Source organism: Mustela erminea, chromosome X (genome assembly GCF_009829155.1).
Source record: "Mustela erminea isolate mMusErm1 chromosome X, mMusErm1.Pri, whole genome shotgun sequence".
Classification (NCBI taxonomy): domain Eukaryota; kingdom Metazoa; phylum Chordata; class Mammalia; order Carnivora; family Mustelidae; genus Mustela; species Mustela erminea.
The window spans coordinates 100,410,681-100,429,716 of NC_045635.1; the positions used below are offsets into that span (position 1 = coordinate 100,410,681).

The window sequence follows — 19,036 nt, forward strand, 5'->3', positions numbered from 1 at the left end:
TATAAAGCAAATTTTTGTAGGGAACTTGTACTGATTAATGAAGCATTAGCAAGGATACCATATAAAGCACAATTATGCGTCCCATTAGTACTGTTCTTTTCTTTTTAATGAACAGTATGTTTTGGCAGATTTATGTAGACAACAGAACAGAACATGTTTATAACACTTCCTGCAGTTCACAGCATTAAAGAGAATGGTCATTAAAACAAACAAAGAAACAGCTAATGTAAAAAAAGATTTATGGATACAAAGATTAAAAAAGAAGCTTCTGAAAATCTTGAGACCCAGATGTCTAAGTAGAATAAACTGATTTCCTGAACTGTACACACATGTACAAGGTTAAGAATTTTCCAGAGTGGGACGCCTGGGTGGCTCAGCTGGTTAAGCGGCTGCCTTCGGCTCAGGTCATGATCCCAGAGTCCTGGGATCGAGTCCCGCATCGGGCTCCTTGCTCAGCCAGAAGCCTGCTTCTCCCTCTGCCTCTGCCTACCACTCTGTCTGCTTGTGCTCACTCTCGCTCCTCTCTCTCTCTCTGACAAATAAATAAATAAATAAAATCTTAAAAAAAAAAAAAAAAGAATTTTCCAGAGTATGGCTAGACATCATGGTAAGACTTCAAAAGACTCAGGAACTGGGTTAAAAAAGCTTCTTGATTCCTGGCTTGGTAAGGTCCTTGATGTGCCTCTTACAATGAGAGTCTATCGCTCAGAAGTCATATTAATAGAAAAGGAAGATCAGGTGCCATTACTGATAAAAGTACTTAACCTTTTATTCTTCCCTCAATGTACATCTAGTTTCACATTAACTTTATAGAAACTATTTGACTATTGAATATTTGAATGAATGAAATTCGAATGAAATAGTGTTTATACTTACACTTGATTTTTCTAAAATATGACATTTAAGAATGGATACTCACCTTGAGAACACCTGGGAATTGTACTCACCCTTTACCAATACCCTCCTCCATACTCCTATAGCATTACCACCAAACCACCACAAAAATAAAAAAGAGAAATTTTTAAAATAACAAAACTGACAGATGTGAATTCACTAAAATTATTAGGAAGATTTAAAGTTCTATGGTTTCACAACTTTCTTAAAATGCTTGAATTTTAAAGATCTCTAGAAACTTTTTTTAAATAAAAGTTTTATTGGAGAAAAATAGAACCACCACGTACACAGGGAAAAGAGCACAAAAATTTAACTGATACAGAACAACTGAAAGTCACAATTACCCAATGTTGTTTGCAATTACTTTTCAATGTCTTAAACAGCTCCCCTCAACTTGTTTTTAAAATTCTTGCCAATTTTTCAGTTGAAACAGCATCAAGTTTTCAAAAAATTAAGAGCCTCAGGGAAGGGACCAGCTTTCAAGATAACAAAAGTGACACCAAGAGTCTCCTCCTAATAGGGACCAATTCTACCTAAAAATGCCTTAAGAGTAACTATTGAGTCTTGTGGAATAGTCTATATATCTCAGAGACCATCAGGGATGAATTAGGACATGGACATAAATGGTCCAGTGTAGAGAGAGGACAAACAGAATAGCTGCATTTCCTTGTCAGATGAGTTCATGCAAGGAAACCAGGGAGAAGCTGAGAAAATAGAGGCAATGGCTGCTCAAAAAGAATTAGGAAGGCATTCTAAATACCACATACTGTTAACAGTGTGCAAGTTGATGCAATTAGAGAGAAACGGGCAACTTTTTTTTTATAACAGCTGGTCACAAATCTTGAGAATTCAAGAAAACAATCAATAGTAGACACAAGAGCCAAGTCTCCTCAGTCGACGGTTAGGACCTAGGTATTCTTCCAGACGCCTCCAAACAGTCAAGAGAACATACTGCTGCCAAAAGCATCAAAGCAATTCTGATTTTTAAAAAATCCAGACAAAATTTTCTGCTTCTCCTCCAAGATCAGTTCCCTTCAAGGAAAAACAAGGAAGCAAAAAAACAAAACAAAACAACCCAACCACCAAACCCACAAAAACCAACCAACCAACCAACACCCCACGGATGCTAAAGAGAAGCCTTTTTACTCACATTACAAATTTGAGTAACAATACTTTTGCTATTTTCTATGTATGAACAATCCTAGGACATTCCCCTGAAAAGCAGATGTCCAGTGGCTATGAGAACTCTTCAAGAAATTTTGAAAGGAGTAAGATCAGCATAATACAGATTTTGAAATTCCCAACTAGGGGGTATATGGTGAAAATAAAGGAAGACCTTTACATCTATGTCTTTAGGAAGTTAGAAGGATGAAAGGTTTATTTAGCAAAACGGAGAGTTGGGGTGCTTCCCAAAAAAACTTTGGTAGAGAAAACAGGAATGCTAAATCCTAGGAAGCCTGTAACAATCTAATAATTGGTCCAAGTTGAAGATAAAACTGTCCAAACAACATTAAAGTCTAAAGGAAATTGAAAACTAGTTGATGAATTTTTGCTCTTATTAAAATTTACAAAACACATGGGTTTTGGTCTCTTTTGCAATATTCATATTGTTTTCATTTTTCGTATCAAGAGTTGGGTTTTTCTCTCCTACCATGTTCTTCTAGTACAGCTGATCAGCAATTTTCTATTTCAGCTATTTTTATAAGTACCTGTTAATCAGAACAGTAAACAGGGCTAAGCCATATACACACATCCCATGGTCACAAACAGAACATCTTAGGATGTGCATATACAAGAGATTATGTAAGCAACTGTCCCTCTACTTGAAAACTTGTTTCCAAATAAGTTTTTTTTAAACATCCCTTTCAGTGTAACAGAACATTACTTAGTAAAATATCAATAGCTATGACAACTTATTTTTCTTTTCAAGGGAAATCACAAAACAGGTGAACAACCAAGTCCAGGGTGGTTTTTCTATTTGATAAATACATCCAGAACTCTGTACAGTAAATAAAGTTTGCATGCAGTTTAAGTATCTTTAAATGACATTTTAAGCAAATAAACCCTTTGCTTCATAATTAATGGTGTATAAGAACCCCCCCTCCTTTTTTAATAGCCATTGGACCTCTTCCCCAGTTCCAAAGAGGAATCATGAAGACCAGGTACTTTCTTAAGAATTTTCTGCACATCATACTAAATAACATGCAAAGAGTTCAACAACATTCTTCTTAAAGGTTAAGTATTAACTCTTTAAATGGGCATGTTAACCACTGAAAAAGTCGACTCAACTATTTCCATTACACTGCTTCATTTGGTCATTGGTAGTATAAAAGAAGTCAAACAATATAGGATCAACAGGTTAGTTTATCCACTGGCTACTGTGTATGATACCAAATATTTGGAGGCCAAGGTTTTATGCAATATAATTGTACTGGTTTGGATTTTCTTTATCTCTTTCCATGTAATCCCGATCAATTAAGGATTCTATTCTCTTCTTAAGATCAGCAGGCTGTAAGAGAAGGCAAATTTTCAGTGTAAACCTTATACATAGGCTCAAGCCATGTACCAATACCCCATTAAAAAAAAAAGAAGTTTGGGCTCACTGATTTAATGTATTTAATCTCCCTATTTTTTAAAAGAGAAAAAGTATAATGAAATAAAACCAGATTAAGAAATGTTTTTATACTATACATATACTGTCACATCTTGTCATATCATTACACAATACTTTGTTACTTTCTATCTTAAAGAGGTTTTTTGAGGGGTGCCTGTGTGGCTCAGTGGGTTAAAACCTCTGTCTTGGGCTCAGGTCATGACCAGGGTTCTGGGATCGAGCCCCGCATCGGGCTCTCTGCTCAGCGGGGAGCCTGCTTCCCCCCCTCTCTCTGCCTACTTGTGATCTCTGTCTGTCAATTAAATAAACAAAATAAAAAAAAATCTTAAAAAAAAAAGAGGTCTTTTGAGAACCAGCTCTTCTCTGCACAAATACAAAAGACTAACTTAATCATAACTTCACACAAGGAATACATCATAGTTCGCAAAAACAGAATTGCTATTTAGTTTTGCCAAGAGTTTGAGAAGATAAGTAGGCCCTAAATTTGGGCAAAAGCTAGTTCGCAAAGTCAGGATGCATTTTTATAAATTAAGCTAAAAACTGTACTATAAAAAACACTATTTACAAGAATGCTACAACAAACGGTCTGATAAGTGAATTACCTCACAGTTTATTTAGGTCTCGGTATTTCAGGTTTAATTGTATTTAAGTTTTACCTGTTACCTACTATAACAGTGTGGATTTCTGAATCCTACTTGTGGTTGAAAACTTCTAACTTGTTCTCATGATTGCATTCTTAGCTCTTAGAAGACAAAATTTCACTGTCTTTTACATGTAGCCTATAAAAAGAATATAATCTTGCTGACAGAATTTTTCATAGTGTAAAATGCCACTTGATTAGAGAAGAGTAAAGAGCAAAAGTAGTTTGAGGGCGGTCAAAAACCAAAATTTATTTATTTATTTATTTATTTATTTATTTATTAAATTTTTAAAAAGATTTTATTTATTTGACAGAGATCTCAAGTAGGCAGAGAGGCAGGCAGAGAGAGAGGGGAGGAAGCAGGCTTCCTGCTGAGCAGAGAGCCCAATGTGGGGCTCGATCCCAGGATCCTGGGATCATAACCCGAGACAAAGGCAGAGGCCTTAACCCACTGAGCCACCCAGGTCCCTCTAAAAACCAGTATTTATTATACTGATCCTTTAATTGCCTCAGTGACCTCTTTGGCTGAAGGTGAAAGGGTTTAAGGCAGAACATAATGCTAAGAGTGTGGTAATGAGAAGGCAGGCTTAGGTTTGGAGAAGACAGAAAGCCTGCCTTATTAGCATTAATAGCTAACAAGCCCTTACTATGCCAGGCCCAGTGCTAAATTTTGTACATAGATCGTATCTCATTTAAGCCCCACGATGAACCTATGAGGTACGTACTATTACCATCCTCATTTCGCAAAACATGGTGAAGTGATTTACCTAAGCCCAAAGCTCCTGAGAACCTAAAGAGCCAAGAGTCTATCCAAACTCTACAAAGTACTTATCATCACAAAAGTTTGGGAACCTTCTTAAGAAAAACTTGGAAAACGGACCAATAAAACACCACACTGTCTAAACCTCTTTATTATTGGACATTTATACCGGAGCACATCCATTTAAATGACCAATTTCAGGTTGCCAGAACAATTGCTAAACTTTTCAAAAAGATGCCTGATGACTAATTATCTGTAGAGAGTTTTTAATGAACACTTACATAAGCTAACTAGACAGAAGATTAAAGTAACCAAATCCATCAAAATATCAAGGTATTTCAAAAAGAAAAAAAGTAACAAAAATCACAAAGCTCAAAGGAAATACTGTGAATGAACCTGAAAATTTCACACTCATTTAGCAGCTAAACTTTCAGATATAAGAGCCCCTCTAGTGTACCCCTTTGTCACAGTTACCCACATATGCTAACAAAGGGGTCTTTTTGGGAGGGGGTGTCACATATGAGCATGAGAAATGAGTTTTGTCCCTCCAAATGGTCTTGAGGCTTTAATCTATGTTTTTAAAAAGATTTGTGTCTGAAAACGTAATGTGTTCTCTTTCACATATTACAAGCTCAATTCAAAAACAAAGAAGAACCTACCTTTACTGGAAATTTCAGCTGGTTGTACACTTCCGAAACAAGAAGATTGTGGCTAAGTGTCTTTCTCATCTTCATAATTCGAACAATTGCAGCATCAATTTGATACTGTCTGTCTTGAAATACTCTTTCTGTAGTGCTTGCTTGTTCCTCAACCTAACAAAAAAGTTTTTAAACTTAGCAACTGTACCTAAAGTGAAACTTGCTTACACAAAACTGTACATTTTAGGGACATGACACCCTATTAATGATTTAAATATACTGATTTATTTTAAAAAACCTTATAAATACAGATGATGACAGAAAAAAACCTACAACAACTCCTTTCTGTCCTAATTATACTGTCCTGTACCAATGAAGTAATGCCAATATTAGTTAACAGAAAAATACCACTTAAAGTTGCCTTTTTAGAAGTAAGAGATGGCTGATGTAGCATTTACCATTTTCTTTTACTTTGTCCTCAAAATCTTCTAAATGTGTCACAAGGGGTTACTGACCAGATTTCTGTAGGACATTAGCTTATCTGCAAAACAGACTGACTCCGATCTGTGACTTAAAGAATGGTACTAGCTAAGCGAACTAGAGTCAAACTTTTTAAAAATTAATTTTTATTTTATAACACATAAACCAGAAATGTGGTGTTAGTGATTACATTTGTTCAATACTAACAGAAATTTAGGTGTTTATGAGATAATTTATCAATTTTAATGCTAAAACAAAAATGTCCATCTTTAGCACCTAAGTTAAAAGAATAGTTTGGGCTTTTTATAGCCAATTTCTTTCTGATATGGCATAAATATTTTAAAAGAATACGGTACTCTTCTAAGAGTATCGCACCTTTGATGTGAATGTGAATAAGACAGGAAAACTTGTCTAAGATACTGACTTCTATCCCACATTAAAACTTTTCCTCATGTACTATATTAAACCTTGGAATTGAAACCAAATCGTTTCAGGAAATGCTGTAGATGTTTGTTTCTGTAATAAAAGTCTCTTATAAATTCAAATGGCAAAAAACCCCAGAAACTTCACTGTTAATCAAAGAAATACTAAATAAATCATTCAGAGATTTTACTCAGCAAGTTGGCAAAGATTTAAAAAAGAAAATGTCTTTACTGCTGGTAAGGGCACCATTAAGATAGGCATTCTCACTGCTAGATGGAGTATAAATTGGTCCAGTATTTCTGGAACACAATACGACATCATTTTTAAGACTCTTACAATGCTCATACTTTTTAACCCCAAAGAAGTACTTCCATGAATTCATTATAAAGTCTCAGAGAGATTAAGATTTAGGTACAAAGATGTTTCTTGCAGTTTTATTGACAAGACTAAGAAATTATTAATTTAATTGCTCAACAGGCATTGGTTGAATAAATTATAATGGCCATGTAAAAGAACACTGTGTGGCCACCTGCCATTTTATGAAGGTATTTAGTGGCATGGAAACTCTGAAGATTTAACGTTAAGCAAAAAAAAAAAAAAAAACAGAATATAAATCCTGAGTGAACTTCCCCCCAAAAACTTCAAGATCAAGTACTGAAATATACTGAGCTAGATACAGGCACAGAAAATGTTAGTTGGTGGCTGTAGTACAGGTGTAAAATCCTCCATATAAATATTTATTATGAACACGTCTAATTCCAGGGCATCAGAACAAGGAGAATGCAAAAGAGATACCGTTTCTTTCATCTGGATTTGATTGATCTTTATCCTGAAAAGTTTGTGTTTGAAATCATCATTACAAATGAACTTGTCACCATCTTCAATATCTTTGCCCTTTGGATTTTTTGCCAGAACTCTAGCTTTGCCACAGGCCAATGACTGCAGTGTTCTCCTTAATTCTCCATCCTCTGAAGAACAAACAGTGGATTTGTTATTTGTTATTAGTTCATCAACACAAACCACTACATTCACTCCAATCTACTACCCCATCCCTCTATTAAAATGGTTTCCTTTTTCTCCCCAAGGTCATCAGTGACTTCCTCTTTGTCCTAACCAATGCCTTTCTCCCTGTGGTCCTCTAAAGGCTTTAAATGATTCCATGTGGATAACTACCAAATCTTCAGAAATAATATCTCACTTCCTTCTAATCACACATTCAAAAGACACCTCCAAGCATGCCCGGGTGGCTCAGTCCGTTAAGCGTCTGCCTTTGGCTCAGGTCATGATCCCAGGGTCCTGGGACTGAGTTCTGCATTGGGCTCCTTGCTCAGTGGGGAGCCTGCTTTGACTTCTACCTGCCACTTCTCCTGCTTGTGCTCTGACAAACAAAATCTTTTTTAAAAATCTTTAAAAAAATACCTCTATGTGGCTGTTTTACTCCAATATGTCCAAAGTTTAATTCATAATCTTCCCCAAAAAACTGCGTCCTCTTTCCACTTGTTAGCCTGAAACTACCAATCCACTCTGGTGTGCAACCCTGGTGTCATCTTTAACTATTCCTTCCCTTTCATCCTTCATGGACCTGGCAATTACTCCCTTAGAGATAGATGTCTCCTCTCCATTCTCACTGGCCTCATTCTAAACTAAGCCCCTTATCACTTTATGTCTGAACTACCCCCATGAGTTTCTGGACTGGCATCTCTTCAACCCACAAGCTGCCCTATTATCTATTGATTCCAGGTAAATTGTCCAAACAAGCCACTTCTACTATGTCTCATACTTGAGACCCTATAGAGCGGGTTTCATCTGCTAGATCTGCAAGGCTTTCCACAATTAGGCTCTATTCATCTTACCTATCTAGCTTTGTAGCTCACTATCTGATCTGCAAAACAGACTGACTCCGATCTGTGACTTAAAGAATGGTACTAGCTAAGCGAACTAGAGTCAAACTTTTTAAAAATTAATTTTTATTTTATAACACATAAACCAGAAATGTGGTGTTAGTGATTACATTTGTTCAATACTAACAGAAATTTAGGTGTTTATGAGATAGTTTATCAATTTTAATGCTAAAACAAAAATGTCCATCTTTAGCACCTAAGTTAAAAGAATAGTTTGGGCTTTTTATAGCCAATTTCTTTCTGATATGGCATAAATATTTTAAAAGAATACGGTACTCTTCTAAGAGTATCGCACCTTTGATGTGAATGTGAATAAGACAGGAAAACTTGTCTAAGATACTGACTTCTATCCCACATTAAAACTTCGTGACTCCTGCCCACACGGTGCTCATTCCTAGTGCTAAGCCTTTTCTCCCACTACCTCCCCTGGCAGCTTCTGCCATCTCCCTAACTAAAACTTGAAAGCCCACCTCAAATATCACCTCCTTCATGAAGGATTTCCCAATTATACCAGCCCACAGACATCTCCTGCTTCACTGAAATCCTAACACATTCCTAGTCAGCACCACAGATTGGTAACTTACTGGTTGTGAAATTATTACAAATGTCATTTCCCCCTTTCCCCATGAGTGCTGAGGAGAGGGATTATTCCTCTGTATCCCCCCAGAGCCCTTAACCTAGTGGAATGCACACAGTAGACACCGAATAATGCTTGCTAATTGACTGATTCAACACAAACCTATTCCAGTAGCCTGCTTGATTTCTTCTAAACTGAACTCCTCTCCCTCGTTAAACATTAGCAGCACCAGGGTTTGGAAAAGAGAGACCTGGAGTTCTTTTTTACCCTGTTGGAGAAACAGCAGTATTTAGCCATCATTTTTTTAACATACATGAAAATTAATCAAATATCTAATCTTTAACAGGAAAAACATTTTTCAATTAGTAGACTCAGAAACATGGATTAACATTATCCAGAAAAGCCAGTATGTTCAGTGTAGGGTTTAGGTGTGAGCCTACCTTAAACAGGAAGGATTGGGTGACCTTTTTATAGGTCTTTTTTTTAAGCCTTATAATTAAAACAGAACAACAAAGTAATGAAAATTAATAACTCAGCCTTACGTGTCATTACAGATTATTTTTCACAAGCAGCAAGAAATCACTATTTCAAATGCATTTTCAACTTGTTGGATTCAAATTAGTCATGAAAAGCTGCAGGGATTTTTTGAAATTAGATATGGGAACTGTTCTCCTTTACACCCACTCTATTCTCTAGCTCCCAGCAACAAGAAGTTTCTTGTCAAGAAGCAGCAATGAGAATTCTGCATCCACAGGTAGGGAAAGGATGGCAGGAAAAGGGTGACTGGTTTTAGGTTTTGTAGCAGGGCCAATTCAACCACGAAGAAGATCACCTTCTTAGGATACACACAGAGCTATGAAAAGCAGTAACTCTGTCAGGTATTTAGGATAAACTTTAAAACAGCTTAAACCTTCAAGTGAAGAGGAATGACCTCTTGGTGAGCACAGCACAACATACACAGGAGTTGAATCACTATGCTGTACACGTGAAACTAATATAACATTGTATGTCAACTTTAATAAAAAAACTTTTCAAGGAAAAAAAAGGAGGACCTCAACATCAAAGACAAAGATGAAAACTAGCCTTGGGGAACATCTACTTACCTCTTTAAATTCTGCCTTTAGTACACAGTGCCCTAGGGTTGACTGCCATTGAAGTTTCCGGCCACTATGTTTGCCTAGATAAAATGTCTTGAAAATCTCCTGAAGTTTCACCATCTGCAATAAATAAAATACAGCTTCATTTAAGCTCTGTATCCAGTATCACTTTTCACCATTCTTTATATTTACCTCATGTGTAACAGTTTCTACAAGTTTTTAGTATCGGGTTTTATACCCAGTAGCTCCACTGATCACTCTGATATAAGGTAATGGTCTCCCAACTACCAAATCTAATGGCATTATCCAGTTTTTATACTCTTTGATCTCTGCAACATTTAAACATCTGACTTTTGAAACGTTCACCTCCAATGGCTTTTGTGCCTCCAAACCATACTGGTTTCTTTATCTCACTATTGCTTCTTCACTGGTTTCCTTCAAAGGTTCCTCTTCCTACCATATGCAAAATGTGAACCTTTTCCAAAGTTCTGTCTCAGTCCTTTTCTTCCTATTTCTACATTCTTCCTCTTAATGAGGGAGATCTCTACCCCCCTGGCTTCCATGATCATCTCCATGAAAGAGTCTCAATACCTATCTCTAGCCTTAACCCCCTTTCTAAGCTTCAGTCCCGAGTTTAAGATAGTTCCCTAAAACTTAGAACGGATTTACCCACTCACTCAGCAATCCAACCCCCAGGTGATAAATGAGCAAAATTTCTGAGAGCTAGGCAGACCTGGGGAACTAAAAGAAGAGTCAGAGAAATTGGCCCTGAACCCAGAAACTTAACATCATTAACTATGCTCTAATGATATAAGTACGAGAGTCATATGAAAAGAAAAGCAAAATATTAAAACAGTTGGCATTTGGTACTGGTGTGCTTACTGACACGGACTTTTAGAAAGTATTTATTTTTCAAAGACAAGCAAAACAGAAGCTTTATGTACTTCTATGCTTATAACTCAAGTCCTGAACAGCAACTCTTACCTCTGGTGGTAAATGGACTTCCATAGGCACGTATGTTGGCCAATAACCCATTGTCAGGATATTCACAGTTAATTCAATATTCCCAGGTACATTCTGGTTCTGCATATACTACAATAAGATCAACACATACATTGAGATCTTAAGAATAAAAGTGCGTACATTTCATGTCATACCAAATGACCCATTCAAGAAGTTCCCCATTACAAAATTAGATGCAAACACTGAGCATCTTTAAAATAAAATGCAACTGGGGTGCCTGGGTGGCTCAGTGGGTTAAGCCTCTGCCTCTGGCTCAGGTTGTGATCTCAGGGTCCTGGGATCGAGCCCCGCATTGGGCTCTCTACTCAGCAGGGAGCCTGCTTCCCCCCTCTCTTTGCCTGCCTCTCTGCCTACTTATGATCTCTGTCAAATAAATAAATAAAATCTTAAAAAAAAAAGTTAAGAGGCAACTGTCATAAAAGGACTATAAATGAAACCTTTATCAAATATACTAGCTAATATTTTATTACAATGGCACACAAGGATGACATGACCTTGTTAGAGGCATTATTGACTTAATTTCTCACTTTAGGCTGGGCTGTTATAGGTAGAATCTCATTCTCCTTTTTTTTTTTTTAAAGATTTTATTTATTTGAGAGAAAGTGGGAGAGAGAGAGAAGAGAGAGGAGGGTCAGAGGGAGAAGGAGGCTTCCCGCTAAGCAGGGAGCCTGAAGCGGGACTCAATCCCGGAACTCTGGTACCATGACCTGAGCCCAAGGCAGTTGTTTAACCAACTGAGCCACCCAGGCACCCCTCATTCTCCATTCTTTTCCCCCACCACCTGTAGTCCCCACCTTTGGAGACCTCTATGTGACCTGAAACACCTTGTAGCAAACCCCCATTCCTCACCCCACCAGCCAACCCAAGTCTCCGGTTTTTCACTTGCTCCACTGCATGTTTGCAGGGGGTGACCTGAGGAGGGGAAGGAAGAAGAAGGGGAAAGGGCAAAGCAGATAAACCCTACTCTGTCACTACTATAGGACCATGATCTTGCTCTTGTGTGGCCCACTCTCAGCTCCTACCATAGCAATATAGTGGTAAAGAAGTCATTACTAAAACCCTGAGAGGAAAATCTAATTTGTGATCACTATTACCTATGCTTTTAAGTATTTCAAAACCACCTTCTACCAAAATCTGCAATACTACAGATCTAGCTTTTCATTCTCAATGTCCCCCAAAGGCCTTATACAAACATTCTATCACCTCTCCTCCTTCCCTACTGACAGCTTTAAACATACCAATCACCAAAAGCGACTAGATGCTAGCAAAGCCCTGTTCTCATGATCTAGCTATAGTTTTTCTTGTCCTGACTTCAGTCAACACATTTTGTTTTTTGTTACTGTGGGTAGACATACTGGGAATAAGTTCTGAAGTAGGTCAAATCATTTTGTTGGTGATTTTTTTCGCTCTAATGTGAGTATCATCTAAGCTGCTATAACGTATTTACAAATACAGGTTTCTATTTATCCTCTTCAGTGCAAATCACAAGAAGATAACTAAATATAGTTAAGTTTGAGAAATTAAGAGTTTAACTCACTTTTACCTGTTTGAACTGAATCATGATGTCTTTAGAAAGCTCCATGTCTTTAAACATTCCTTCAAGTTTGCTGGTGAAAGCAGCTCCACATTCTATTAAAAATATTTATACATTTATAATATTTTAAAGTGGTAAAAACAAAGAATATTGAAAATGAGAAATATAAAACTTACTTTAGCATGAAATATTATCACAAAAATGAAAAAATCCTTACCCTAAAGTGTATGCCCCACTAATTCAGAGTCAAACTCTTTAATCCTGCAGTAACCTTATCTACTATTTAGGCTTAAGATAAATGGAAATATTTCTACAAATAATAAAAACAAGAACAATGCTTTATTTTTTTAAAAAAAACTGCAGCAGCTCTGGATATGTACACTAGGTTGGAAACCTCATGAGCTTACTCAATTTACATTTTCATCATATGAACAATGATTAATCAAAGAGGCAATTAAAGAGCAAAAATTAAGCCAACATTTTCCCTCAGAAATCAAAGAAAAGGAACAGAAAGATGACAATCATACCATGTTTAAGTTTGGACAGCATCGATTTTTCAGCATCTACAGATGCACTCTTCCCAACTAGCAGGCGCTTGGCTAAATCTTTCTTATAGAAGGCCTCGAAAACATCCTTACCTATGTTAAATAATAAAATACAACTCATAAGAGTCCAATAAAAAGTTCTGACAAAAATTGCTCTAATGTGCTTAATAAATCACACCATTACTCCAAGTTATTTAAATTTATACGTTTGGCCCAAGTTCATTATGCAACAGACATTAGAGGTAGATACTATGTTGGTTATTTCAAAAGTTCTTTGCTGTAAAGAATTAAGACTGCATTAACTTTTCTTTAAAAAAAAACTTTAGTCAGTTGGTGGCTTTAGCATCAACAGAAATTAAAACAAGTAGCAAAAATCAACGCTCTTAATAAATGGAATAAGTAGTAGCATAAGGCAATTAAGCAATATTCCTCAAGTACCCTAATGAATTAAATGCAACAAAAATAATACAATTTTCAATATCTAACTCCCAAATAAATCGTCCCTCCTGATTGACTATACTTGATAGTTTCTCTGCTGAGAGTTCTGTTTCAAAAGAAAAATTTTAAAAAACACTTACCATAGATAAATCTAAATATGATCATAATTTTATCCAACATTTTTTCAAGTTCTTCATCTGTAGCTTCTTTGTTGCCTGCACGAAGCTTTGAATCTACATACTTAGCTAAAATGGGGGGAAAGTTCATTGTTTAGTGATCATATTTAGGGATCATGAGTATCTGTAAGGTACCAGACACTATATATACCTGAATAGGAGTGTGATACACTGAGTTTTTAATGTTCCAGAGGTATACATGCATTTTTTAAAGTCTCTAAAGTCAAGGACAGCAAGTGACTTATTCACTGCCACAGAGCTAATAAATACCAGAGCCTGAACTCAAACCCAAGTCTCCTGGATCCCATAATGTACTTTCCACTTCCACTATCTTGATGCATATTAAAATGGGGTAGTGGTATCTTGGGAGGGGGGATAGTGTATACAGAACCATGCTGGAGTCATCAAAGCCCCTGAAGATGGTCAGGAGGTCCAAGATGCAGCATAGGAAGAGCCTGAACTCACCTCCTCCCATGAACACACTCCCAGCTACAGCTACATGGGACATTTCCTTTTTTTTTTTTTTAAGATTTTTTTTAATTTATTAGACAGACAGAGTTCACAAGTAGGCAGAGAGGCAGGCAGAGAAAGAGAAAGCAGGAAGCAGATACCCCGCTGAGCCGAAAGCCCAATGTGGGGCTCGATCCCAGGACCCTGGGACCATAACCTGAACTGAAGGCAGAGGCTTTAAACTACTGAGCCACCCAGGCGCCCCAGGACATTTCCTTTTGAAAAACATCTGAAAACTAGATGAACTGTTCTCCACAACAAAGGATAAGAAGATCACATCAAGATAGGTAGGAGAGGCAGAGACCACACAGGTATACCAACACACAATAGGGAAAGATTTCACCAGACAGGTGCTTCTCTTGGAGGAATAAGGGGTTGGTGTCTTACTTCAGGCACCCTGGCCCCAGTGATCTGCACCACAGAAAGAAGCACCTGAAACATCTGACTTAAAAAACCAACAGAACTGATTTCCGGGGATCCCAAAGTGCTAAAGGAAATGGAGAGTCCACTCTTAGGGGACCCTCTTATTGCCTGGCTCACCCCAAGACCCAGTGAAAAAACAGTAGTTTGAAAAGGACCTACACTATGTGTGAAAGATACATTTGCTGACCTGAGGGTGTATCAGCTGGAGAGGCAGGATACAGCTAATATGCTCCCTAGAGATCAAGGTGCTGGCAGATACCACCACTGCACTTTCCACATAGCCTCCTAGCTGAATTCAACAATACACTGAAAGGATCATACACCATGATCAAGTGGGATTTATTTAGGGGATGAAAGGATGGTTCAATATTCACAGATCAGTCAACATGATATACCACATTAACCAAATTAAAGATAAAGATCATATGATCATCAACAGACATAGAAAAAGCATTTGATGAAATTCAACATTCATTTAGGATAAAAAAATCTCAACAAAGTGGGTATAGCACGAACATACTTCGACAAAATAAAGGCCATATATGACATACCCACAGCTAATCTCATACTCAACAGAAAAGCTGAAAGCTTTTCCTCTAAGATCAGGAATGAGACAAAAATACCCACTATCTCCACTCTTACTCAACATCGTATTGAAGTCTCATCACAGCAATTAGGAAAGGAAAAGAAATAAAAGGCATAACAAAGTGGAAAGGAAGAAATAAAACTGTCACTATCTGCACATGACATGACACTAGAAGAAAACCCTAAAGACCGAGGAGCTATTAGAATAAATGAATTCAGTAAAGTTGCAGAAAACAAAATATACAAAAGTCTGTTGTGTTTCTATACACTAATAATGAACTATCAGAAAGAGAACTCAAGAAAACAATCCCATTTACAACTGCATCAAAAAGAATAAAATACAAGAGCAGTGGATTAAGCATCTGACTCTTGGTTTCAGCTTAGCTCGGGATCTCAGGGTCGGAAAAAGGAATCCCACACCAGGCTCTATGCTCGGCGTGGAGTCTGCATTAAGACTCTCTCTCCCTCTCACTCTGCCCCTTTCCACTGCTCTCTCTCAAATAAATAGATCTTTAAAAAATAAATAATAAAATACCTAAAAGTAAATTTCTTGAAAAGATTTCATCTGTTTATTTGAGAGAGTGAGCACAAGCAGGGGAGGGGTAGAGGGAGAGAGAGAGAAGCAGACTCCTTGCTGAGTAGGGAGCCTAACACAGGGCTTGATCCTAGGACCCATGAAATCGTGACCTAAGCCAAAGGCAGCCACTTAACTGACTGAGCCACCCAGGTGCCCACCCTAAAAATAAATTTAACCAAGGAGGTGAAAGACCTGTACATGGAAAACTACAAGATACTGATGAAAGAAACTGAAGATAGAAAAAGAAATGGAAAAATATATCATTCTCATGGATCAGAGGACTTACTAATGTTAGTATGTCCATACCACCTGAAGTAATCTACAGATTCAATGCAATCCCTATTAAAATTCCAATGGTATTTTCCACAAAACTATAACAAGTAATTTAAAAGTAGGAATGGAACCACAAAAGATCCCAAATAACTAATCTCGAGAAATAATAAAGCCAGAGGTATCATGCTCCGATTTCAAACTATACTACGAAACTGTAGTAATCAGTGCTCACTTTGGCAGCATATATAACAAAAACTGGAAGGATACAGAGATTAGAGTGGCCCCTTGCAAGGATGACATACAAATTCATGAAGCATTTCATAGTTATCTTTTTAATTTTTTATTTTTTAAAAGATTTTATTTATTTATTTGACAGAGAGAGACAGTGAGAGAGGGAACACAAGCAGAGGGAGTGGGAGAGGGAGAAGCAGGCTTCCCGAGCGGGAACCCGATGTCAGGCTCAATCCCAGGGCTCTGGAATCATGACCTGAGCCGAAGACAGATGCTTAATGACTGAGCCACCCAGGAGCCCCACATTCCATATTTTAAAAAAACAAACAAATTTTTAAAAAACCCTATAGTACTAATCAAAACAGTATGGTATTAACACATAAAGAGACATACATATCAATGAATAGAGAACCCAGATATAGACCCATGCTTATATGGTCAATTAATTTATACCAAAGGAGGCAAGAATATACGATGGGAAAAAAGTCAAGTCTCTTCAATAAATGGTATTGGGAAACCTGGACAGCCACACACAAAAGAATTAAACTGGATCAGGATCTTTTTTTTTTTTTTTAAAGATTTTATTTATTTATTTGACAGAGAGATCACAAGTCGGCGGAGAGTCAGGCAGAGAGAGAGAGAGAGAAGAGAGAAGCAGGCTCCCGCTGAGCAAAGAGCCCGATGCGGGGCTCGATCCCAGGACACTGAGATCATGACCTGAGCCGAAGGCAGCGGCTTAATCCACTGAGCCACCCAGGCGCCCCATCAGGATCTTACACCATACAAAAAAAAATTAACTCAAAATGGATTAGAGACTTGAATGTCTTTTTAATGGATGGATGAAGACCTGAAACCATAAAACTCCTAGAAGAGAAAACAGGCTGTAGACTCCTGGATATAGGTCTAAGCAGTGTTTTTTTTTTCTGAATCTGACTCCAAATGCAAAAATAAACAAACAGAGGACTTCAAACTAAAAAGCTTCTGCACAGAGAAGGAAACCATCAACAAAATGAAAAGGAAACCTTTTTGGGAAAAGATGGAATGAAGATATCTGCAAATCATATATCCTATAGGGTATAAAGAACCCAAAATAAAGAACCCATACAACTCACTTAACCAAAAAATCCATTAAAAAATTGGCAGAAGATATAAATGTCTTTTTCCAAAGACAAACAGATGGCCAACAAGCACATGAAAAGATGCTCAATATCACTAATCAACAAGGAAATGCAAATCAAAATCATACTGGGGTATCAACTCACATCTGTCATAATAGCTAGTATGGAAAAGACAAAAAATGGTGCTGGTGAAGATGTGGAGAAAAGGGAATCCTTGTGCACTGTTGGTGGGAATGCAAACTGGTGCAGCCACTGTGGAAAACATTACGCAGGTTCCTCAGAAAATTAACAGAGCCACACCATATGACTGAGCAATTCCACTACAAAGATAATGCGAACACTAATTCAAAAACATGCACACCTAGGGGCGCCTGGGTGGCTCAGTGGGTTAAGCCACTGCCTTCGGCTCAGGTCATGATCTCAGGGTCCTGGGATTGAGTCCTGCATCGGGCTCTCTGCTCATCAGGGAGCCTGCTTCCTCCTCTCTCTCTGCCTGCCTCTCTGCCTACTTGTGATCTCTCTCTGTCAAATAAATAAATAAAATCTTTAAAAAAAAAAAAACATGCACACCTCTATGTTCACTACAGCATTACCTACAATATCCAAGGTAGGGAAACAACCTAAGTGTTCATCAATGGATGAATGGATAAAGAAGGGTGTGTGTGGGTGTGTGTGTAACAGAATACTACTCAGCCATGAAAAGAAAGAAATCTTGCCTTCTGCAGTAACATGGATCTTAAGGGTTTTATGCTAAGTGAAATGAAGAAAGAGAAATAAGACAAATACCACGTGATTTCACTTACATGTGGAATCTAAAAAACAGAACAAAACCAAAATTCAGACCCAAATATAGACAACAGATTGGTGGATGCCAGAGCGAAGGGGGGTTGGGGTGCCAAAATGGATGAAGGTGATAAAGTACAAATTCAGCTATAAGATAAGTCAGTCATGGGGATGTAATATACAGCATAGGGAATACAGTCCACAAACACTGTATTAACTCTGTAAGGGGACAGATGGTAACTAGGCTTATTGCAGTGACCATTTCACAATGCATTCAAATACTGAATCACTATGTTGTACATCTAGAAACTCACATAATATTGTATGTCAATTACATCTCAAAAAAAAAAAAAGCTGAAAGACCTCGCCCATCCTCTGGGGTGTCCATTTCACACTGATGTTAAGCAATCTTAAACACTACTTATTAAAACAAACCAGATGCATCACAGAGTAAAAGGCAAAATTTGTTAAAAAATTAAAGGGTAAATAGTAGACCAATGAAATTTCATCCTTCTGGCAGAAGACACTAGACTTTCATCACAGGGTACCTCTCTTTCTGAAATTAAAGGGTAGTTTGGTAGGGAAATCTGCTGTATACCATAGCCTTATACTACATGGGCCCAAATTATTAAGCTTATTTTTTGTCCTGGACGTTTGTCCTTGCAGGCTAGAAACTAATTTCTTGCTACCCTCTCTTGTAGCATGAAGTGTGGGGTTCTAGAAGTAGCACCCTGCCCCACCTCTAAATTGCTACAGGCTTAGAAAACAGGTATCCAGCTTAGTATAAATAAGAGCA

General features: G+C 37.5%; 1 protein-coding gene and 1 non-coding gene across 6 annotated transcripts in view; one reads left to right on the forward strand and one right to left on the reverse strand.

Annotated features, from left to right (window-relative positions):
• Positions 1-1,133: 1,133 nt before the first annotated feature.
• The window catches only part of CUL4B (cullin 4B), a 51,703-nt gene continuing 33,800 nt past the window's right edge, over positions 1,134-19,036 (reverse strand). For 3 of the 5 annotated variants that reach the window (XM_032330211.1, XM_032330210.1, XM_032330213.1), the window contains exons 13-21: positions 13,705-13,809; positions 13,109-13,219; positions 12,585-12,676; positions 11,009-11,116; positions 10,031-10,144; positions 9,090-9,195; positions 7,245-7,417; positions 5,568-5,720; positions 1,134-3,403 (exon numbers count right to left, since the gene is read on the reverse strand). In XM_032330211.1, the coding sequence (XP_032186102.1) occupies positions 3,308-3,403; positions 5,568-5,720; positions 7,245-7,417; positions 9,090-9,195; positions 10,031-10,144; positions 11,009-11,116; positions 12,585-12,676; positions 13,109-13,219; positions 13,705-13,809 (1,058 nt within the window). In that variant the 3' untranslated portion in view covers positions 1,134-3,307. The remainder of the gene's footprint in view (positions 3,404-5,567; positions 5,721-7,244; positions 7,418-9,089; positions 9,196-10,030; positions 10,145-11,008; positions 11,117-12,584; positions 12,677-13,108; positions 13,220-13,704; positions 13,810-19,036) is intronic. The other 2 variants (XM_032330212.1, XM_032330214.1) reach the window with 1 other exon arrangement.
• On the forward strand, positions 16,333-16,436 carry LOC116583807. Its single transcript, XR_004282911.1, has one exon. It is a non-coding gene; the product is annotated as a U6 spliceosomal RNA (small nuclear RNA).